This window comes from Pezoporus wallicus, unplaced genomic scaffold, assembly GCF_028554395.1.
Source record: "Pezoporus wallicus isolate ANWC-B61680 ecotype Strahan unplaced genomic scaffold, APGP_CSIRO_Pwel_v1 contig_4238, whole genome shotgun sequence".
In the NCBI taxonomy this organism is placed as follows: Eukaryota; Metazoa; Chordata; class Aves; order Psittaciformes; family Psittacidae; genus Pezoporus; species Pezoporus wallicus.
Window position 1 is genome coordinate 2,175,242 of NW_026637932.1, and position 24,024 is coordinate 2,199,265.

Genomic DNA, 24,024 nt, shown 5'->3' on the forward strand with positions numbered 1-24,024 from the left:
TAATTTTTTTGTGGCAGTTACAATTATTTCTTCATCTTTGTGAAACAGGCATCCAAATACCTTTTGGTCATTATGGGGGATCAAAAAGCAGCAGTACTTTAAGCTGAAAATAGTGGGTTTAAGGAACTTGTTTCGAAGCAGGGGTATTGTCCACTCCTCAAGAATGGCATTCAGTAGCTCGCATCATCAGTGTCTTGCTGCTTCCCAGAGTTTTGTAGATCTTCACCCTACATAAAAGATCCCTGCAGATACATTCCTTTCACGCTAATCCTGAGTGACTGCCAGAGCAGTTCAGTACACTGTATTGCAGGAGGTATCAGTCTGTGGAGAAATAAATACATGACTGTATCTGTTGTTACAAAGCATGTGTAAAAGAGGGCCATGATGAGGTTACTAAACTGATGCTAATTCTGACTTTCTTCTATGCTTTTGAATACCAAAATGTGAAATATAAATAAGGTTTTAAAACAGTTTTCTGAAGTTACATGGACAAATACGTGTTTATATGATTGGATTTGTAAATATTTTCTTATATGAAGGCAGTGACACTTACTAGTCAGTTATTATCCTTATTCATAAACATTCGTAATTCGTAAGACAGTAAGTGGATAGTAAATTAGTTCACTTTATCCCGTGTTGGTTGAATTTCTGCTTATTAAAATTACAGTAAAGCTAAGGGCAATACAGTAGCTCAGTGGCAAAGTTTGTAGCTTGTATGTTTTTATGTCAAGTTGAAGGCATTTATTAAAATTTTTGAGAAGACATCAATTTGATAGATATACCTCAAGTTTAACAAAGAAAGCTTGGGATCTTGAGAAGGGAATAGGTACTGGTGGGAAGCCTTTGCTCACTGGAACTATTAGGAAGGTCTTTTACTAAATTTACAGAAGCACTCTTAAAAACCTCCTAAAAAGCCCACCCAGCTGTGTTTTGTAAGAAACCCAGAAATATCTCAGATTATGGTATCACAGTATAGAAATTGTAGCTATGATTTGGCTCGTATCCAAGGTCAAACCACAGTACTTATTGACCTTCCTACTTAGCCTTGATGCACAGAAAATCTGGGCTGTTAAACTTGGAAGTCATATGATTGGCTAAATCCTTATTTCTCAGTTGTGGTGTTCTAGAAAAACAAGGCAGAGGCAATGCAATCAGGCTTAACAGTCCTATTGCTTTTAACCATTTCTGAATTTCTGTTAGGGAGAGTATAGCTTTTAAGAAAACTATTAGCTTTTTAAAATTAGTTGGCTTTATTAAGCAGCTTTCATGTGAAAACTGGCAACTAACTGCAAATATTTATTAGACAATTAACTTTTTAGAAGACTGAGGCATACAGCAATACAGTGAAGTGACTTTTTATAATTGCTGTAGGCTTATAGTAACGCTTCTAGTAACTTAAAATAATGTGTATCTTCATTTTTCATCAGTCATGCATTTAAATTAGCAAGTCTGTTACAGAGGGAAAGCTATACCTTATTTTATGGCAATTAGTATATCAATTTACTTCACGTTCTCAACATGCTTATTAATTTTAGCTCAAAATAGATCAAATGTACCACATGTGACTGCTGTATCATAATACTACTTATCTATTTTTAAATCTAAATGGACTCTGGGAAAGTACTTTGCAAACTTCTGGCCTCTACTGCAGAGCAGGTTTCCTATGTATTTCTGGGTAAAGTGCCTCCTAATGGGGTCCTGTACTGTGCATTGGTCTTTCTGGCCATGTTTCAAGGCTTTTGTATTTGTTAATCAAAAAACCTGAAGTAAATCAGGTGCATTGTGTAAATGCTTTTTTCAAAATAAGCAAGCTGGGAAGACTACATCTTCTTCATTTCAGTCCTGAAAATGTTCTGATTTTTACAGTAGAAAATGAAATATCTGCTGTAGGTCATGACCTAAGGATTGTATTATTCTATTTTGTTTTGTAAGCATTTTCTTTCTGTAAACTTACATTCATGACCAAAGAAATGATCATTTTTCCCTGAGTGTACGCTACCAGCTTTTCAAAATGTATTAAATGTCTCCTATGGAAAATATATTGATTAATGGAAAGCAAACAGCCTTCACCTCTCTTACTCTGTAATCATGGAGTTATGGTTCAAAAGTTATGTATGAGTTTATTTTTATTTTTAATGGTCAGTTGGGTTTCCTCTATCTCCATTGCATGTAGTCCAAGTTAAATGTTAGGACTTTTCTAGCAGGATATCATCTCACCAAGTTATCATAGTCATGAAAATGAATAAAGTAAGAGAGACTCTCAAAAGGCAGTGAAGAATTTTAGTATTTTCAAGTTTGAAGGCCTCTGTAAAATAAATATAAGGAGAGCAGATGAAATGTTGCTGAACTGGTTGGTTTCATGGTTGCATCTGAATATGCAGTTGTGTTGTACACTAACTGTAGTTTGGCTTTTGAGCATAAGTATGTGTAATTGCCATTTGTAATAATACAGTCTGAGAGTTACAAAGACAAAAATATCAACAAGAAGCAACACCACAGAGATGATACCAGTATTTAACAAAACATTATGAAGGAACATCAATTATCTTTACAGTCTGAATGGCATCACAATTTGGGATCCAAGGGAGTACCCTTAGGTGACAAACGTTGGCAAACAATCCACAATAGATGGTGGATATATGCAGCGCTTAGCCTGTGAGCCAAATAGCAGTGGTGCTATTTGGGTTTTCTGAAGTTACCCTTAATACTGCAGTCTTGTCTCTTGCTGAAGAGAGAGAATCCCAAGGTCAGGTTATTTATGTATTTGTTTTCATATAAAGACTTCAGCATGTTAGTGGTGCTGCAGCCGCTGAGTTTTACAGCTTAAAGATCTCGATCAGTATCTGTAACAACAGCAGATACAAATTAAGGAAAATGGCCAAACAGATTTAACAAACACCAGTGTTTGAGGAATTCTTTTTTTCTCAGCATGCCTAAAGTATATCTGTAGTTTGTTATTCATATCCTGAGTCAGCTACTGCTAAGTCAGAAGTTGCTAAAATATTGAAGAATATTAAAGAAGTGGGTGTTTTGTCTTTCATTTATGCGCAGTTGGCAGTCAGTAACTAAATTCAGTTTTCATTTCAGTTCCAGAACTGAAGAGTTGATATAAGATAGTGTTGAATCAGTTTTTGGCCTTCGACCTTCTAAAATTAATGTCTAAAACAGAATTAAGGGTGGAATTGTATATAGACATGGAATGTTGTCCTTCAAATGGCTGAAAAATAAGGGCAGTGAGGGGTTAGGCTTTTTTCTTCTTCTCCTTTAACAGTGATAGGCCTTTCTCCATCTAGAAAAATTTTGCCTGCGCTCTTGGGGACTTGCATTGTGCAACATCTCTCATTTTGTGACCGATTCTATTTTTTTTTAATGAGACCATAGTTGGCACCTGACTCCCTTGCACCCCCTCTTTTTTAACATGAGAGAATAGAACTATTTTGATTGTTATGGAAAATAGTGGTGAAGATGCCTCATTTGCTCTATACCTTACACTCAAACTCAGGTTTTGCCTTCTCTCACAATAGTTGTTTCAGATGCAGCGCCCTCATCCTGTCCTCCCTTAGCTCCTTGTTTCAGTTTTGCCTCTGTCTTATGTCAGCTCCCTAGCGCATTCTTATGTCAGGACTCAGTTCCTTGCCTGTTAGCCCTTCCTCTGCTTTTTTTTGTTTTTAATTTACACGCACACACACACACACACACACACACACACACACACACAGAGTTCAGTTGCGAAACTTTTGAGTGAGAGTCAGAGTCATTCTGGTGAATTCTAATGTCTCATGTTCCCCATGTTTGTATCATAGTTGATCGTGAAGTGGAAACTTAATAGTAGAGAGTAGGAAACTAATGTAATTTTAAACTGTGTAGTAACAGCTTAGTAATTATTTGTAAGCAAAGAAAACATAGTTTCCTTTATCTTTCATATTTCAGCCTGTAGCATCAATAATTGATCTCCGAGTTGCTGGTTTTAATGTTACTGTCGTATCTTTGAAAGATCTATTTCACTCTTGTGATTCAACATGTTTTTGTAGGAGGCCCTAATTTCTGATTTATTTGATTTAGGGCAAGAATCAGACCTTATTAAATGGAGTGATTTGTTTCTGTATACATTTTATTAAATGGAGTGATTTGTTTCTGTATACATTTTATTCTCTTAATCCATAATATGTCAGCCAACTTAAATTGTTTATTGCCAGAAGTCTGATATTAATCCATTTTCTTGGCTGATGCAAAAATTTTAAGTGTTTGAACTTAAGGATGCCAGTTGAAGCATATGAAACACTAAGTTATTTTTAATTCTAACAAAACCCAGTCAGTTTTATTTTAAATTGCTTCCATATTTAAGCCTTAGTTTTATATCAAATTTTAGGCTACCAGCTATTTTTAGACACTTACAAATTAATGAAAACAGATGTGATGTATGATTAGAAATTTTGGCATATTGAGCAGTCAGGCTGAACTGAAAAATACTTGAATGTTTAATATGTGGGACAAAATTATATCAAGGAGCTATTTGATTGCAAAACCAGGGGTGCAAAAGGATACTTTGAAGAAAGGCAGAAAGAACATCTGAGTTTGACCCCACTGCACACTGTGCAGGATGTGAATGCATGGCTTCTTGTCTCTGAAATGGCTGCGTCCCTGTTGTGTGTCTGGATACTTGTATATATAGATATGAATTCACTCCTTTAAGGGAGTGAAACTAATAATTTCAGTAAAACCTGTCCTTTGGAAGTTTTTTTTTAATGAGGGAAGGAGAAAGTCTGGTTCCAAACACACCGCATAACATATACATAATGCTGCTCAAGTATGATGTTCAGAATTTAAATATTTACCAATAAACATGGTTTGCTTTGTTTTTTAAGGGTTTTTATAGGTTTAATAGCATCAAGAGGAATTAGTCTTTGTAGACAAGGAGAAGATTTAAAGGTTCATGCTAGGTTTGTTGCCCTGCTATGTTCATACCTATTCTAGGTGACTCCCAGCATGTTGCTGTCAGGGTTGTTAGTTACAGGTTTGTTTGGAGTGATGCTGAAAGTATGCTTTTTTTGTCTGTATTCCTTGAGTTGGTTCCTTTAAGTAAGACAAAATTCATACCTAGGATATCAGCTTTTCATTTTCTTAGAGTGCATACATGCATACTCCTCCTTTAGAGGAAGGAAGGAAGCGAAACTTTGTGTTTCAGCATGGGTGGCTGAGAGGCTGCAAGCTTTCCAGCACAGTATGAAGCTTTGATGTTCTAGCTGAAGTTGTTGTAATTAAGGAGTAAGAGAAACTGATTTTATGAAAGATTTATTAATCTTTTCTGTGTAGGCTAGGTAGAGTATTTGGAAGAAACTCAGTAAGCTACATCCAAGTGAATGCTTGTGAAGCAAGTGTAAGAGAAGATGGAAACAAATTTGGTATCCTCTTTGCTTTTGAACAATTTAACAAGTTTGCTTTGTTAATTCTGTGAAATAAGAGACTGATGAACTACGTACAATTTTAAATGCTATAGTCTTGGGGGGAGGGTGGTGATGAACATTAATGTGGTGCTGTTAATATAGACTGTTCTTGAGTCTGAACTAGTGATGTAGCTTTTCAGTTATGAGGATAGAGTATGCTGCTCTATTCCTAGGGTTCACGAGTTGGGTTGTCCTACACAAAATGAGGAGATATCTTCAGAGCTTGACATCCATATAGTATATTTTTAGCAGGTTTGGAATACCATTCTCCATAGGTCCTGGAGCTGTACACAGGCTACTCCAATTGCAGAGTTACTGATGCAGTCATCATTAATGGAGTATGGATTAATACTGTATTTAATCCGTTCTTAATTAGCTCATGGGCGGAGGTCTTAATAAAGATATATCTGAAGATAATAAGGAGAGTACAGAGATGTAGTTAATCCAGTAATTGTGACAAGTGAATCTCTAGAAAGGATAATTCATTCTACCCTCTGAGAAGTTCTGTAAGAAACTGTATTCAGCGTGCTGAAGTAATATTTTATTTTGGTGGATATTGTAGGGTTTGCACAGATTCGAGGCATTCATGAAAAGGTAATTCAGTTGTGTATTTCAAACTAAGTAGAACTTATAACCACATGTAATGTGGAGTCCCAAAAGGAATTAATCTTTAGAAGGCCATGTCTGACATGCTGAATGCCCAACAAACCCTCTGGGAACCATGCAGAGTTGCGTTAGACAGCATATTAGCATGGTTAACCTTTTGCAGCTTTTCAGGAAAATTAAGTACCAGTAGTGTTTTCAAAAATTACAGTAATACATTGTTTGCCTTATTTGCCTGATGTTTCAGTTGTTATTTTCTTCTGAACGTGTTGTCTTTACAGAGGCAAAGGAATGGAAATGTTAAAGCAGGTTACCTAATAATACATAAACTATCCTTGTCACTTCAGATAAGTATTCATTTAGCTTTTAATTTGCATCATGTAAGTGTTGGGGTTTTTCCTATCATATAAGAAGAGTGAGGAGAGTAATTGCAATTACAAAGTTCGTTGTTTTGAAACTTCACTTAAATGTGATACCATGCATTTCCTCCCTCAAGAGTGGAGGAAGGTGGATCTTATAGTGGAAACAAGTTTATAAAGATTTGCCCAGTGTATTGCAACTGGGACCTCATTTTGGCAGTTTTCTTGGGCAGAGTTTAACTTGAGAGGAATTGGAAGAAAACCAGAATCTTCCCACATGCCATGTGACTCCCAGAAATAACAACTCTATTGAGGTTGTTGGGGAGAGTTAAGAGCATCTGAGACCAGCCCTATTTGCTCTTCCAGGAGGAAGAAAAGAAGCCTCTGGCTAGTGACGGAATTCAGATATTTTTCTCAAAAAGTAGATTAAAATAATATATTCTAGAGATAATGTCTTCAGTTCTGCCAAATTAGAGGGATTTCTACTTCCAGAAATTGGAATGGTGCCCATGTTGCTATCATAAGGTAGCATTTACCTGTTCAAAATAGGAATATTCAAAACTGGTTATAGTGTAGTATTCACGGATGGCATGAATATATTACTACACAGCCAAGGACAACATTCCCAGTTATTACTGGGAACCCCTCAAATGGTCAAGCGTGTGTAGGCAAATTCTCTGTTTTCCCTGCACACAATCTGCAGTGGAGGTACGCAGTGAAGCTGTCAGGTATTTCAAACATGAACATTTCTGCAACTGCAGACTTTTTGGCAGAGATTCTCATTTCAAGATGAAAATATTTGGATGCTTGTCACTTGTCACAGTTCTCAAATTCTGACCTGTGTAGGTTTTCTCTGCATGGTTTGGGGTGGGTTTTCTTTGCAAGAGTTCTGCTAATGAGGAGAAATTAAAAGTAATACCAGTGGCATCTCTCAAAAACAAACAAAAACCCGGTCTTTGAACAGTTACTTATTTTTCTTGGCTCCCTTTCATACATAACAGTCATCACATCATAAGCCTCAGCAATTCATAGTTAATCTGAGGAAGGTCAGAGCAAGACTCTCAGAGCTCTGGCTGGGAATTGTCAGCTCTTGGGTCTGTGACAGCTGTTTGCTATAGGGTAGGTCTCTTGGCTTCTGAGACTAAGGTGGAAATGGAGCTACAGGTGTGTAAATGTTTAGATGACTTACATTGTGGTGAGAAGTTCTTTTCTGTAAACATCAGAAATAGGAACCAGTGGAAGGAAAATTGAAGCGTGAACTTGGGTAGTATTGTTCAGTATCAAATGCATTGGATTTGTGCTGCAAAAATTTCTTCACCGGTGAGGGTGTTGGTTACCATGGTCAAATTTTGCTTGATTGCAAGTTTGGGGAATTCTTTGGATGACAGTGGTATAGAAAAGTCTTGCAGTATCCTTGTTCAAGAGAAGGCAAGGTTGATTGTCAGTGCTTTGAGGTGACCTTCCGTGCTATTGGTGGTATTTCATAGTATGAAATACAGTGATTTTCAGAATACATTTTTAATTTTTGTTTGCTCCTATTTCTCTTTAAAGCAAATTAAAGGTAAATACAGTTGCAACTGATGGATGTTCTTGTTTCTAATTAAATTTCTAATTAAAAAAATAATGTCAAGATTTAGTTTATATTACACTTAAAAAATAAATATTGTTGAACTGTGGAAAAGTTCTTTATGCTGTCTGATAAAGTGAACTATAATAGAACTACCCAGCATAATGAGAACCTGCTTATTAGAAAGAAAATCCTTAATTTTTAAACAAAATGCAGAGTTGTTGAAGTTCTTGGAATAAAGATGTAATGTCTTACCAAGCACTGATTTTACACTAAAAATAAGCAAAAATTGAGTGTTCAACACAGTTTGTAACTTACTCTCTGTAAGCTGGCAGAGAGCATCACTAGTTTCTTTTGATATTATTTAAAATACAGTCTTTGATCATTTTGCTTTGAGAGTGAAAATGCAATTGCAAGGTTGTGGCTGCTGGAGAATACAGTATTAAGGTATTGCATCTTTTCTCTGGTGTCACTCATACTAGATGTTTTGGGGGAGGGGGGCATCATTCCATCCTATAATAAATGCTCGGAGCAATGTAGAGATATTCCAGCTGCTCCAGCCAATGAGCTGGCTTCATTTGGAGCTCAGCTCGGATGCCTCTATACAAATGCCCGTAGCATGGGGAGCAAACAAGAGGAATTAGAGATGTGCGCACGTCTACGGGGATATGATATAATAGGCATCACAGAAACATGGTGGGATGGCTCCTATGACTGGAGTGTTGGAATGGAAGGTTACAGGCTCTTTAGAAAAGACAGGCCTGGCAGGCGGGGAGGGGGAGTTGCCCTTTATGTTAGGGATAGGCTGGAGAGTATGGAACTCTGTCTGGGGACAGGTGAGCAGTCCACAGAGAGTTTGTGGGTCAGGGTTAAAGGGAAAATAGCTATGGGAGACATTACTGTGGGGATCTATTACAGACCGCCTGATCAAGGAGAACCTGCAGATGAAGCACTCCATAGACAGATGGGAAAAGCCTCACGCTCACAGGCCCTTGTTCTCATGGGTGACTTCAACCACCCTGACATCTGTTGGAGCGATGGTACAGCCCGGCACAAGCAATCCAGGAGGTTCCTCGATTGTGTAGAAGCCAACTTCCTTCTGCAAGTAATAGAGGAGCTGACAAGGAGAGGTGCCATGCTTGACCTCGTGCTCACCAACAGGGAAGGGCTCGTTGGAAATGTGACTCTCCAGGGCAGCCTTGGATGCAGCGATCATGAGATGGTCAAATTCGAGATCCTCAGGACAGTGAGAAGAGCGTGCAGCAAGCTCACTGCCCTGGACTTCAAAAGAGCAGACTTTGGCCTCTTCAGGAACCTGCTTAGGAAGGTTCCATGGGATACAGCCCTAGAGGTCAGGGGGGCCAAGACTGTTGGTTGATATTCAAGGATCACCTGCTACAAGCTCAGGAGTGTTGCATCCCAACTAAGAGGAAGTGCAGCAGGAGGGCCAGGAGACCTCCTTGGATGGATAAGGAGCTGCTGAAGAAAATTCAGTTGAAAAAAGAGGCTTATAAAATGTGGAAGCAAGGACAGGTGGCCTGGGAAGAGTACAGGGATGTTGTCCATGAAGCTAGGGACCAGGTTAGGAAAGGTAAGGCTCAGTTAGAATTAAACTTGGCTAGAGGTATTAAGGGTAGCAGGAAGGGATTCTACAGGTACATAGCAAATAAAAAACAGACTAGGGAGAATGTAGGCCCCCTCAGGAAGCTCTCAGGAGAACTGGCTACACAGGATTTGGAGAAGGCTGAGGTTCTGAATGACTTCTTTGCCTCTGTCTTCACTGGGAAAGGCTCTGACCAAACCATCCAAGTCTTGGAAGGCAGACACAGGGACTGTGAGAATGAAGACCTTGCGCCCACTGTAGGAGAGGAACTGGTTCAAGACCATCTTAAAAATCTGAACGTGTACAAGTTCATGGGTCCTGATGAGATCCATCCGTGGGTCCTGAAGGAGCTGGCAAATGAAGTTGCGAAGCCGCTGGCCATCATATTTGAAAAATCATGGCAGTCAGGTGAAGTTCCCGATGACTGGAAAAAGGGAAATATAACCCCCATTTTCAAGAAGGGGAAAATGGATGACCCGGGGAACTACAGACCAGTCAGTCTCACCTCTGTGCCTGGCAAAATCTTGGAGCAGATTCTCCTGGAAGGCATGCTAAGGCATATGAAAATTAACAAGGTGCTTGGTGACAGCCAGCATGGCTTTACTGAGGGGAAATCCTGCCTGACCAATTTGGTGGCCTTCTGTGATGGGGCTACAGAACTGATGGATGGGGTAGAGCAGTTTATGTCATCTACCTGAACTTGTGTAAAACGTTTGACACTGTCCCACACAACATCCTTGTCTCTAAATTGGAGAGACATCAATTTGATGGATGGACCACTTGGTGGATAAAGAACTGGCTGGATGGCCTCGCGCAAAGAGTTGTGGTCAATGGTTCAATGTCTGGGTGGAGACCAGTAACGAGTGGTGTCCCTCAGGGATTGGTGTTGGGACCGGTCTTGTTCAACATCTTTGTTGGTGTCATGGACAGTGGGATTGAGTGAGCCCTCAGCAAGTTTGCCGATGACACCAGGGTGTGTGGTTGGGTTGATACGCTGGAGGGAAGGAATGCCATCCAGAGGGACCTTGACACGCTTGTGAGGTGGGCTGATGCCAACCTCATGAAGTTTAACTATGACAAGTGCAAGGTCCTACACCTGGGTCAGAGCAATCCCAGGCACAGCTACAGGTTGGGCAGAGAAGAGATTCAGAGCAGCCCTGCGGAGAAGATGATCTAGAGGTCCTTTCCAACCCTAACCATTCTGTGATTCTATGATTCTGTACTGCATGTGGAGTTGACATGCCATGTGAATTGATAGATTTTGGTTTTTGTCACAGAATTACAAGTAATGCTGTATTTTATCCACACTTGCTTGTAAAGGTTTTCTCAGGGTTCTGTTTGAATAGATTTAGATAACAGCTTTCAGAATTTTGGTTTCTGGTTTCTTAATTACTGTTCTTAAAATTGTCTTGTAATAATATCAAGTGAAATAGCATCTTGGCAAGTTTACATTAAGAAAAAGGAAGAAAAGATCCAGTTATGCATATAATCTTGAAGTGCTTTGTGCTTTCCTGTGCTTTAAACAAACACCAGAATAAATAAAACATACTTGTGGTCATATATTTCATTTTTTTGTAAGATGCCTACTGGCAATTGTATCTTGCAATCCAAACTTTTCTGTTTCAAGATAGCCATCTCAGCTTTAGTTGGTTTGGCTTTTAGTATAAAGTAACACTGGGGAATGCCAAAGGATATTATAGGCTGGGAATTAAAGTGCCTGTTTGCTTACCAGTAGCTGGAAAAGACATTTCATAAATAGCAGAAGAGAAATTTTTAATTTTAAATATTTTTTTTTAACCTGGTAAGTTTGTATTATATCCAAATGAAAATTCTACTTAAGAATGTATCCATACTACTAATAAATAAATTCACTTTACATGAAAGAAATTAGATATAAATTATACTTTGTAAATTAAACCCTATCACAGATAGGCACAAAAGTAAGATCTGTGCACTTCACTGCTACCTCATTAAGAAAATTAACCAGTAATTAGAAAGTTGGCATGCGAATTATTTTCCCTCTAAAAGTATCTAAAATCTTTAATTGTGTTTATATAACACACTTACCAATGACCAACTGAGCATTTTTAAAACTTACTGTTCAGTATTACTGTTCTCATACCTTACACTTCAGTGGTAAACCAGTAGATGGCATTTGTCACTCAGTTTAAGTGGAGACTAACAAATTTTGTAAATCCAGTGTCATCATCTTCAGTATGCAGAGGAATTGTGTCATCTGGAGTGTACTTCTGATGTCTCTGTATTCATACAAGTTCCTGTAACTGGAATATTGCTTGCTTAGCACAGTGTGTATTAGGAGCATTTGATGAACTTTGAAATATCCTCTTACACATTCTATAGTCTCTCCTTTTGGGGACCAGCAGCATCCCCTCTACTTTTCAAGGATTTAGTGCTGATTTTCCACTCTGTCTGCTGTGGGAGCTAGTACTAGATCTATACTAATTCTGTCTTTCCACTGTTTTGTAGAATATCTGAAACTGAGCAGACTGGTAGGAATGGAGGGGCCAGGACCCTCCCCAGGACAGTCTGTAGTCTGGCAGCAGAGCACAGGAATACAGGATCTGTTCCTAACATAGGTAGACACATGCGCATCTCCACATTACATGAACATATCTTCTGTGCTTTAGACCATACTTTGAAAGCCATTACTGTATTTGCACTCTCTAAACTTTAATTCTATGAAAAAGCGCTATCCTGTCCAATGAATTAACTTTGGGTTTGCTTTCTTATTTGGGTATTTTCCTAATTACTGCCTAAATGCCATATAATTGGAGAAAAACAAATGTATGAATTTAAACTATTTAGCTCAAAGTGGAGTCAGTTTTATTTTATTCCTCTGGTCATTTAAAATGCATTTGCTGGTCATTTAAAATGCAGACAGGCTTCCTAGAAGGGGTACTAAGGTGATTCTAGTTGCTCTAGTATTTATCATTCTGTTCTTTCTCTGTATGATACAGAATCTGATACTAGAGTGTAGCTACTAATATAGTAAAGACTTTTATCTACAAGACTTTAGTTTTGGTGAGCATTTTACTACTGTCCTTTCTCTTACTTCCTCCCATTATCCTGTATCAAGAATTAGCTCTAAATGTGACTGCAGATCAGTCAGGTTTAATCATCATTTGTTATGTGAGGTACTTCGGACTTGGGACACGTAACGCTCGATTTGTCCTGAGCAGGGTTTTTCAAACTTATATGTGCCCTTTATGGGGCAGTTCCTTAATACAGCTAAGTGGCTAAACTAAGGAAGGGTAGACCAAACCAGCAGATTCTAGAAAAAGTAAAGCTCCTCTACCCAGAGCTTTCTGTAGCCAAGATGCCCTTCACAGCAGCTGCAGGAGCTGCAGGAGCCTTTACTGTTTCTGTGAGACCCAGATCTTCAGCATCATTGTTCTGATGGGAGATCGGACAGAATCCAAGTAGGTAATGTATCCTTTAACACAATTAGATATTGAGCAAAATGAGCCTTCTAGTTCAGGAACTTAATTTTACTCATTTTGGTGGATAATCCATTAATGCTTATTATTAATCAACAGTTGAAATTATTTTGATGCACGTTAAGTGGACAAAACCTTTTGTCTGCTGTTAGTTTTTTTCAGAGGGACAGAGTTACTGAGGTCATATGCTGAATTTCTTCCAAATTTAACCTTGGATTTTAATTTAAGTAAGCCCTTACACGTACCTGTTTTTGATAGACCTCACTTTTTTCCAAAAGCAAGAGCACCTTAACATAGTCTTGCCAGACAGCTGTTTTATGCAAGTATAACAAAAACTACTTGCATAAGTCTTGGGGTACTTTAGCTTTTGCTGGAACCTAACAAGATTTGTACAGAACTTCTGGTTATACGTAGAACTATCTTACATTGTGCTAGGAAGCAGTTACAGAGTTATTTGAGTAGCATACGATCCGAAAGGGCACGGACCAAGCAGATTTCTACAAGTACCTTCAGAAAGTTTCTTGTACTTACTGAAAGCAGCTGTTTCCAGGATGGATCTTCACTAAACTTGGTTTTATTATGGAATGATTGTGTAATTTTTATTCCCATTTTGCAAGCTTCTCTCTTGCAATATGTCAGTCAGTCCAGACCGTAAGCACCAGTGAGCGCATCATCTTGAAGGAAGCTGTTAAAAAAGCAAGGAGGAAGGAGCTGTGTTAGAAAGGAGAGAAATCCAGTTTCCTTTGGGGAGTTGGAGAGTTTTGTGGAAGATTTGGCTTGCAATGAAAGAGTTCTCTTTCCCCTTCTTAACGCTAGATGGGGGACTGTGACTAAAGGACATTTGACTTCAAAATAATTGATAACATGTTGATAGAAATGAGGAAACTTGATCTGCTGCTATAGTGTATGTGGAAAATGGAATCTGTGAGGATGAATTTGTCAAATTTTAACATGAAAAACTGATGGAAAGACTGAGAGATTTTACTTGCATATGAAAAATCAGATGCTGAATTTGACTTCCCTTCTCCACCCTCCCCCAAGTTCTCAGTTACTTTTTAAGTCCTTTCTTATCATCATGGATAAAGAATAAGGTGTGCTGTTGGACCATGTGATCCTTCATTTATGCTTCCTAATGAGAGATGAAAATATTAGACATCTGCTGCAATTAAGCTTGTGTACAGTAGATGCCAGTAGAGCTCTACTGAATCAAAATAGAAACATGACCAGCATTTCCATAGCAACAACTTCCTCTTGGCTGTCCTATTTATAGAAGTGCTGCAGTCCCAGCCTTAGCACTGATCTCAGAGGGGCTCTCTAGTAAGGGTTAATCTTCGTAGAAAAAAGATGTTCATGTAGAGCTGCACTAAGACTGCAAGGGTATACTTGCTTGTGTTTTATTAAACAGTGAAATTACGGGTTGTGTTTATTTTGTTAATAAACGTTTTGAAAAATCTTTTGTTTCAAAATGGAAAGCCATTAAATTTGTGAGATACTAACAAATACTGCTTTTCCTTCCGTATGTTTAAAAAGAAATACAAGCTAGTGGTATAGTTCTGGATGTAGAGTGAAAATCAAAATACATCTGCTTTTTCAAGAAGCCTTTTTCTGCCTCTATTTCTACCCATAATTCTTTCTGAAATATGCATGCCTGGCAAGACTCGGAGTGAATTGTGTGTACATAATTTCTGATGAAAATGTTCTCTTTTTTTAGTTATGAAATGGCTATCTATATATTTTGGTTTATATCCTTTTCTCTCAAGATTTGTATAACTAGAAAAATATCTGTATATCCTCAGGCTTATAGCACAGAATGCTTTAGGTTCTTTAGTATATCTTATTTAACAAATTTTAGATGTTATTATGAATGTTTATAAATGCTTATATTTTGTAATTAAAATTAGACAAAATACTGCTTATTAAATTGTGTTGGCTGCATCTTTCAACTTAGAAATATTTTATTGGTATATCAGAGACCTGCCAAATTCAGCAACATCCTCAAGCTCTTAGAAGCGGAAGAATTGTCACTGACAGTTTGTGTCAAATGATTGCTCACTCCTTTTGTAATAAATAATAAATACTAAAGCTGGACTTCCATTCTTGAAATAACTGATGCATAAGGAAGAGATGTGCTTTATCAAGCCATTAATTTTTAAAGCAAATAAACTTTCTTTAACCTCTAGAAAAAAGTTATTATTCATAATAATAAAGAACAAATAAATTAATGTAATAATAAAGGACAAATAAATGAATTTATTATTCATTTATAAGGTTTCTGTAAGTTATTTGTTCCGTAGATTACAAACAAAATGAATATGTAGAAAATGTCACAGTGTGTATTTTTTTAACTTGTGGGTGGAGGCCAGCACTGAAAAGGAGAAATATTTATTTTAAATATTTAAAATAAGACGATAAAAAAAGAATATTTTAATTAGCCATTAAAGAGAAGTAGAACACACATAAACAGGCAGAGGGAGACACTGGCTTCATAGGTAACCAGGAAATACTGGATTTCAAGGTTTGGAATTAAGACCTAAATTTTAGTTAGCTGTGGGTGGTCTGAAATTTGTTTTGTGTCATGGATCCATTTTCCAAGGTCCTGTCAAAGAATAAAGTTAATTGTGTTTAAAACTCCTACATGTTTTTGATTGCAAGGTGTTCATGGTTAACCTTCATTAAACATGGGAGAGGATGCTCCCAGTTTTGATACAGCATGAGGAAATTTCAGTTCTGTGTATGAAACTGAGAGGTATGGCATTAGATCCTAGGCATAAAGTAAATTCATTTCAAAGGTATATATAGGTGTGCTATATTTTTAATGTTTTTCTATTTTGTACTTCTTTAAAATTCAGGTATTCCATGGTAAGTTTACTTGGGAAACATTTTACATATTTTAATATGATAATATGTGCATTTTTCTGTATTTAATTAAAGCAGGAGTGTACAAATCATGCTGTTACTCAACCATCTCAATTCTTTGAGAAAAGGAGGGTGCTTTCTTTCTTAATCCTTAATTTTTAAGGCTTGACTGGTTGGGAAGAATTTCTTCTTAGGAATTGAGAAATTATGTTCTAGCAGAGATTAAAATAAATTGTTCATGTAGCTACATTGTCCTGATTCTTCCTGAGCAAGAAGCTGAAAGAGTCTGTGTCTGGGTTATAGTGCTCTATGTTGTTACCTACATTTGAGAGACACACACAGGGCATGAGCCACTGGGACATGTGCACAGGGTTATGGGTTCACTATCAGGAAAAGTATAAATGGTTTTGTTGCCTGTATCAGGTTAGAGGACCGCAGTGTTAGTCCTTTTTTTTTTTTTTTTATAAATTTTGGGAAGATTACCTTAAATTTTTACTGAACTGTTATATATCAAAATACTGTAACTTACACATACAGTGTTCGCATTCATAGCTGAATCTCTTACCCACGGTCTGGGGTTTTTAGTGTGTTCTGAAGTATTGCCAAGATGTAGTGGCTAGAATTTAGTGAAAATAAATTTCTGCCTAGAGGAAATTCTTCACATTTCAGTGTTGACTTTGGCTGCAGGGAGAAGTTGGAACTTTGCTATCTCTTGTAGAGGAGAATTTTAGAAACTGGTTAGAAACATTGAAGAAACTCTCTCTTACATTTTTCTGTGTTAACTCTTTCCTTAAATCGTGTGCCTAGCTGGTTTGAGCAGAGTGTGTTTGGGAGTGCGTTCGAAGAGATGGAGCTCTGCAGGCAAAGGGTATCACAGCGCCGGCACCAAGCCCCAGCATTCTGAACTGCCCAGGGGGATTTTCAGCACAGTCCAGCTGTGGAAACTAGTAGGAGATGTAGATGGCAACTGACTAGTCTTAATTTCTTCAAACATTAATTATTTTTTAAATAACTGACCTGAAGCAAGCCTTTTTTTTTTTTTTTTTTTTTTTTTTGTAACAGGAAGGTTTCCTAGGCCATAGAGACTGGGTGATCCTGATCAGGCTTGATATTATATGGCTCATACCTGTGCACAGAGGTTGACATATACCTGATCTGTCTTTTATAGCATTGGGTGGGTAGAACATATGGATATGGATGTTCATGGTCTGGCTAGAGTACAGCCAGCTTTTGCTTTTCTGGGAGGGAGTAAGAGCTTAACCACAAGCGCAGCACAGCTTTACATCAAACCTGGTTCAGGTTCTTCCAGCTTAGAGCCAAGAGGAGGATGACCTCAAGAGTGCTTGCACATCTCTGTATAAGCATTTAATTGTATTTAAAGATTCACAAACTGTTCTAAGGAAAAGCAGTACCTGGCTAGCAAGTGGAAATCCTAAGACAAGCAGAACACAGAATTTTGCCTTTGATAAGCTTTTGGGTGGTAAAATACTATGTCAGACCTTGTGAATTCTGTGCTTCATATTTGACATAAGATACTTAGTGTGGATAAATTAACATTGCACAGATGTGGAAGCTTGTTAATAAGATGAAAGATTATTTAGAAGGAAATAGAAGGTTCCACTTTTGAAAACCATGGACTTCTTTTGAAGAGATGTGGGCCTCACAGAAAGTCAGCTTGGTAGTATTGTGTATTATCATTGGGCAATGCCAAAAATCTACATTAGGAGGGTGTATTGCTATCTGTGTAAAAATATGACCAGTACTTTCTTCTCATGTTTTGCATATAGAGTGTTCACTGCCAATAGTTTGTAAAATTATGTTAAATACAGCTTTTTTTTCTTTGGATATCTTTGAACAATAGTTTTTTTGATGACCTGTTTTCACTTTAACCACTTCCATCCTCTGAGATCACAAGAATGATGTTTCTGCTTCCTATTTTTGGCACCTAACTCAAGCATCCAGGTTAGTTGGGTGCATTCAGAGCTCTGAATTTTGGTGGGCAGAGTTGCTCTCTGTTGCCACACCTCTACATTGACTGTAGAGGGTTGGCAGACTCTTACTTAATGTGAAGCATTGTGAATTTTGTAAGTTGCCCTCTTTCACATCAGGGAAACAAAATGGTTTAATTGGAGACTTGTGTGAAAGATAAGATGGCAGTAGTGTAAAGGCTCAGAACCACAGCAGAGGAGAGAGAAAAGATGAGAACACCATCATGCCAGGTGCGTTTATTTACTGGAGAAGGTCAGAGAAAATCATAAGCCTAGGGACTTGCAGTGAGCTACAGGGGAACAAGGCTGTACAATACCAGAGGGCCTCTTCCAGCGCCAGAAAGCTCACCAGGCAGAGAAATAAGTATCTTGTTATTGTCAAAGTGTATCTTATATTGCTGTATGACAGGCAGCATAGCATTACTTTGCCATAAAATATTTGGTTATATATGGCACATAACATATCCCCTCTGGTTATTTGTAAACCCTGATAAGGCAAACGGATCCCCGTAGTCTTCACCAGCTCTTGTTTCTTCCAGCAGTCTCGAACTGATGGGATGTCATGGAAGTCAGCATTGATCTTGCGACAAAACAGGTGAGAAGCTGGAAAATGAAAGGTGGAGAAGGACTTGTAATGGGCTGGCATCCAGGGAAGGTTGCAGCACCTGACCCTGACTGGGGAGAGCAGCCTGGTCACCAAACAGATAGCAGGTTCTCATCTAGATTTGCAAACTGGTGTGTAAATCGTAAGCATTTGGACAGTTGGTTCCAATTTTTGAACAGGTTCTGTAGAAGGAAAATATGTTTTCAAGGGTATCTGGAGCCTGCAAGCAAAGGGCGTTCCTGTGCTTTTTGTATAGTCTTTAGAAATTTTAACTGTTGTGTTGACAGAGGGTGGTACCAGGAAGTTAAGAAGTGCCTGTTAGGAGGAATGTAGCCAAATCTGTAAAGTCTGTCCAACGGCATTTTTATTGTTTTATCGTTATCGCAGGCAGTTTGTCATCATGGGTTTTTTTCTGAAGCACAGAGCTGTTATGAAATAGTTATATAATGTCCAAGGATGGATATCTGCTGACATTTGAAAACTATTCAGTGAGAAGTATGATGGTAAAAATTGAGAGGTATGTCTTTAACACGTGTTGACTGTAAGACGGGAGACAGATTGTCGGAAAGTTATTTCAATCTTTCTTAAGAGTAGCCTAAATTTTTAAGAAGCTGCATTTTACATGTGCAGAGGGTACACTGGGAAACCTGCCTAATGTATGTGTTTCCATTTTCACAAAATGAATATTTAGTATTGCCCATTGTAAGCATGCAAAATTTACATAATTTGCAAATTAATATAATTTAATGTTAAATACAGCTTTCAGTTTATTTCCCTATGGTTTGGGCCATTAAAAATGATGCTTTATAGACTTACTGTACAGTTGAAAATACTCAAATTTCTTTTGAATGATAAACTTTCTTACACAATACCAGCATGTAGAACTTTTACATAAGCAGTGTCAGGAGCTGGTGACCGTGACTTTGTGACTCTCCTTCCAGCAGCCTTTGAGGCTGGAAGAGTGAGCATGCTGCTAGATAAGGATCTGCCTGTGCTGCTTGTTCTGGTGCTTTATTCTTGAAAAAATTAAAAGCATTTGGTTCATTCCTAGAGTAAACAGAATCCAATTTGGATAAGTATAATGCAGTTGTATTTATATGAATGTTAGAATTCAACTTCTTCAGTCTGATTTTTTTCAAAGGCAAAAAATAATACTTCTCCCTTCCCCTCATAATAAAATGATAGCTTATTCAGTAGTTTGTGCAAGTAAACTCCTTACTTAGAAAGTTGTTTAGTTGAAAACATGATTACTAATGATTAGATTACAACTGGTTATGTTTGCTGTGATGATGGTGGTACTCCATCTTAGTAACGGGAAGAACTGCAGAACAGTCACTTTTGTTCATGCATGGTTGTGGTAAATTTAAAAAAAAATAGATCTACCTTTTGATCTTCTGAACAAGTCCTTTGTAGTATTTTAACATAAAATGTGTATTTAAATATAAAATATGAAGTATTAAAAAGCTGTGAGAACGCATGCTGTAGCGATTATTACACATTTAAAAACAAAACAGACCCACTTTCTGATTGACGTAAAAAGAGACTTTGAGCAGTATAAACCAGTATGGAGTTTTTCTTAATAGGAAGTAGAAGAGAGTAGTGGTTAGAAAACACTGCACACAGGAAGCTTGACACATGCATAGCTCTGAGTGGCTCTGGGTTGTCCAGCTCCCTTTAGATATTTTCTCTTTTGCTTTTGTAAAAGTCGCTAGTGTGTATAGATGGCAGCTCAGAAGGAGGTACCTTGTAACCAGTGCACAGGGACGGCCACAGCGCTGCAGAGGCTGGAAGGCTTTGCTAATCGCCTTTTCCATAGGCATTCAAAGAGTGGTGCACATGAACAGAGAGCGGCTCTGGAAAATGGGAGCCAACATTGCTCTGAGCTTGCTGTCCTATGGGACAAATCAAGTAAGTAGGGGAGTTGTTTATAGATATTTGCTCTTCATTTGCCTAGGAAGTGCAGAACTTGCATGTTTGTAATCAAATATGAACGCTGATCTGTGTTACGTTCCAGAGACAGTTTTATGATTCATTACCTAAAGGTGTTAATTTGAAGAATAGCATATTACATCTGGCAGAGGGGCCGGGGGTCTGGCTCATGGACTGGTGGCTGGCAGAATAATTCATCCCTTGTCCCTTCTTTTCTCATAAAGCACAGTTGACTTGTTTGGGCAAGCCCCCACCCTGATATTTACTTCTAAATTACTTCCTTTGTTTTCAAATTGAATCAGCTAGTTCAGCAGAAATAGAAAACTCATTAAAGATTGCAATGTTTAAACTCTGTAATAGGCGGGCATTGCTGCACAGATTAAACTTCTAATTACAGGACTTCTTATCATTCATCATTTTGTTTTAAGGCATATATACATCTATACGTATACTCTATCCAGTATTAAACCATTAAATTGTGTTTGGTTTTAACTATTATTTACTAATTTAATGTGCTGACTATCATTAGCTTTAATTTCTTGATTAGTTCACAGTCTCCAGTATTATTTTGATGGATTAAAACTTTTCATGATTGCATTTTGGGTAATAAGTGAGAGATTTCAAAAAATATCAATCTAAATAAATTGACGTTTGATTTTCATATTTTTCTTTTAAAGCCATACATTATTTTGCAAAGCAATTATTGTCTCTGTGGTTAAATACTCATTTTAAAATGTTACAATATGGTAATAGATGATAATTTTGTTCCAGATTTCAGATTCATTGATGGATTTGAGATAGCACAATTATTTCAGTGGAAAATACGCCTTATTGGAAATGCTTAGCATCACAGTATTGCCATGAAGAAAATCTGGTTTTATACATCTCCCTGCTTGCAATTTAAAATATTATTTGAGGAGGGAGTGAATCTGTTCTCAGAGGATAAGCAATAAACATGGAAACAAAAAGGTGTTAATGCATTGGCCTAAAATAGATTTAATCTAGGGCTCCCAAATGAGAGGTGAGAGGATCGACTAGTTTTGTTGGGAAGATAAATGATGGAAGTGCATAAATTTTGACCTTCCACTTCTCCAAAATGTTTTTAGCTTAGTAAAAATAGAGGCATACTTGTGCTTATGTAGAAGCTCTTCTTTTTTAATGTAAATAGTTATTTGAAAAAAAAAATAGAACATGAAGAAAAAAATGGTATTGACCTGCTGACACTTACAAATTGTGATCTGTTTGTGTACAAGTCTCTACTACTTTTTTCCCTTCTAGTTAAGGCGGGGTTCCTCGTATGACATGCTTGATGAGGAAATGGACTGTCGTGTCTCTTGATGATAAACATGGTGAAAATGGCTGTTCGGCTAATGCTATTTTAAGTCATAATTAAGCACAGTGGTTACATGCAGTTTTTCTGAGCCAAAGTTACTGAGCTTGTAGCTGAATGGTGGTTAATTATGTAGCTTTAGTTTTGGGGTGAAATTCATAATCTGTATCCTGAACCTTTATTCTCAATTTGTAATTATTTTTTAAAAATGATAAAATACTGCAGGTGCACATGGACTGAGTCTGTGTTTCAAGATTCTCATTTCACTACCACTGTAGGTGAAGGAGTGAAAGAGAAGGTAAGGAGTAGATTAATTTTGCAGAAAGTTCAATGAAGAAGCATTGGTTAGGAACATACTGGTGTTTGACTTGCAAGGATATTTGAATATTCTCAATCATTAGGCTCATATCACAGCAACTTAGAAATACCCGTGTAAGGTCTTGGGTGAAGCTACATAGCAGACAGCATGATTTACTCTTTAAACTTGAGGCAGAAGCGCTGGTTTTAGTACCTGAAAAAAGTTTGGAAAGTGACTTCTCAGAATTTTGCTCCTTTAGGTTTCAGATAGAGTCCATTTGAAAAGGAAATGAATGTATTTATCTGTTCTGGTGTAATGAGGTACTGTAACAGGTCCAGTTTTATGTATATCCTTCTACAAGCAGTTACTGATGAAGCTGTGGGTTTGGTGAAGGGGAAGGAGCTGCTGCTTGCTGGATGAACTTTTTGTTTGAGTTGTCTGCTGTTGTGGGTTTGAGTAATTTGTCATGTGGTCTATGGTCTTAGGGTTTTTTCAGTGATTGGTTTTGAAATAGAATGTCTTTGCTTCTTTATTTTGGTATGTAAAACATAGTTTTTCTAATGTGCTTTGGATTCTTGCTTGATGCTTGAAATTAATGTGTTGTGTAAATCCTCAGAATCCAGTGGGGCAGAGGTGGGTCAGGCACTGCGGGCTTTGGAATCTGTTTTAAAAAGCTGACTGAGCACATGTGTAATTGTACAGCCTGAACTGGTAACCAGGTCAGTTGTGCTGCACAGCCAAAGGATGAAAGGGCTGTGATGGTAGTCATCGGAAGGGTGTGTTTTGTTCTTAGTTTAGACATCTTGACTGTAACTACTTACAACTGTATGGAACCTACATTTTGATTTTGTTCTGTTTTCTTAGTTGCTTTTTGCTCTTTCAGTCTCAAAGATTGAGATTGGAAAGGAAAGGAGAATGAGGCTGCTTGGTTTTGAATGTAAAGACAGTAAGATCAGTGTGAATATCTTTAACTGATACAGATATTTTGCAAATCTGCATAATAAGAGAACACTATCAACTAGCATAATTCAGATGGTCAGGAGAGTCACCATTAGTGTGTCTTTCTGTCATCTTCATAGTCTCTAAATTGCAACTGATGAATAGTGATGAATAGTCAAAGGAATATTATTTGGTCTTGAACCGATTCAAAATACTATCAGTATACTTCTCAATACCATGGAATGACTTACAGAGATTTAGATTAATAATTACTATCTGTATGTGCGTGTGTAGAGAAAAATATATGTGAAAGATGAAATAATGTACAGAGTATATTGTGTGAATTGATTCAAGCTTTAGAATAACTGCTACTTGGGTACAAGTCAACAGATAATTCTGGTCTAAGGTTGCCATGGAAACAACCAGTGCTTGATATAATTGAGAACATCTTAAAACCTCCTGGTGTTTGCATGCTTTTTTTCCCCCTGCCATTTTGCGTTGCTTTAGACATGAATAGGTAGCGCTGGTCAGAACAGTAGTAGTTTAATGAGCAAAACTAAATCCCTGTGTCCTGAATATTGATTTTGGTTTACTCCTGGTATCTTGTGCTTCATAGTTTTTTTTGCATCGCAAGGAGCTTACAAGAAAGAGCAGCTCTCTGGATTCTGTGTGCTCTCTCTTTCCAGTTACAGTATAAGTGTGTTTAGATATTGGAGCACTGATTTGGTAGAGATTAAAATACTTCATTCAGCCGTTGGATTAATATTAGGAGCAATATGTTTCTGAAAGCTGGCTTTTCAACATGAATGGTAAGTCTTTTCTGTTCCCTTTATTGTGATATTTTTGTTCAATCTTCACAGTCGGGAAAAATCTACTAGGTTTTTCTTTCTTGTCTGCATAGCTGCATCGACTACTGATCTCTTTGTTTTTGTAATCGGCTCACTGTGGGTTTCTGTTAAAAATGATTAGTCGTAAAGTATTGCAGTTTTTATTAAATATTTTGCTTTGCATAACTGGTACTTAGTATTTGAAATTTTATTTTAAAT

General features: G+C 37.5%; 1 protein-coding gene across 3 annotated transcripts in view; it reads left to right on the top strand.

Moving 5' to 3' along the window:
* Positions 1 to 24,024, top strand: part of PRKACB (protein kinase cAMP-activated catalytic subunit beta) — a 72,687-nt gene that overhangs the window by 18,215 nt on the left and 30,448 nt on the right. Inside the window, exon 1 of one of the 3 annotated variants that reach the window (XM_057408330.1) lies at positions 20,112 to 20,390. The exons of 1 other annotated variant lie outside the window; for it this stretch is intronic. In XM_057408330.1, coding sequence (XP_057264313.1) covers positions 20,204 to 20,390 — 187 coding nt within the window. In that variant the 5' untranslated portion in view covers positions 20,112 to 20,203. Of the gene's footprint in view, positions 1 to 20,111; positions 20,391 to 23,355; positions 23,788 to 24,024 lie in introns of those variants that run through there. One more of the 3 variants, XM_057408333.1, reaches the window with a different exon arrangement.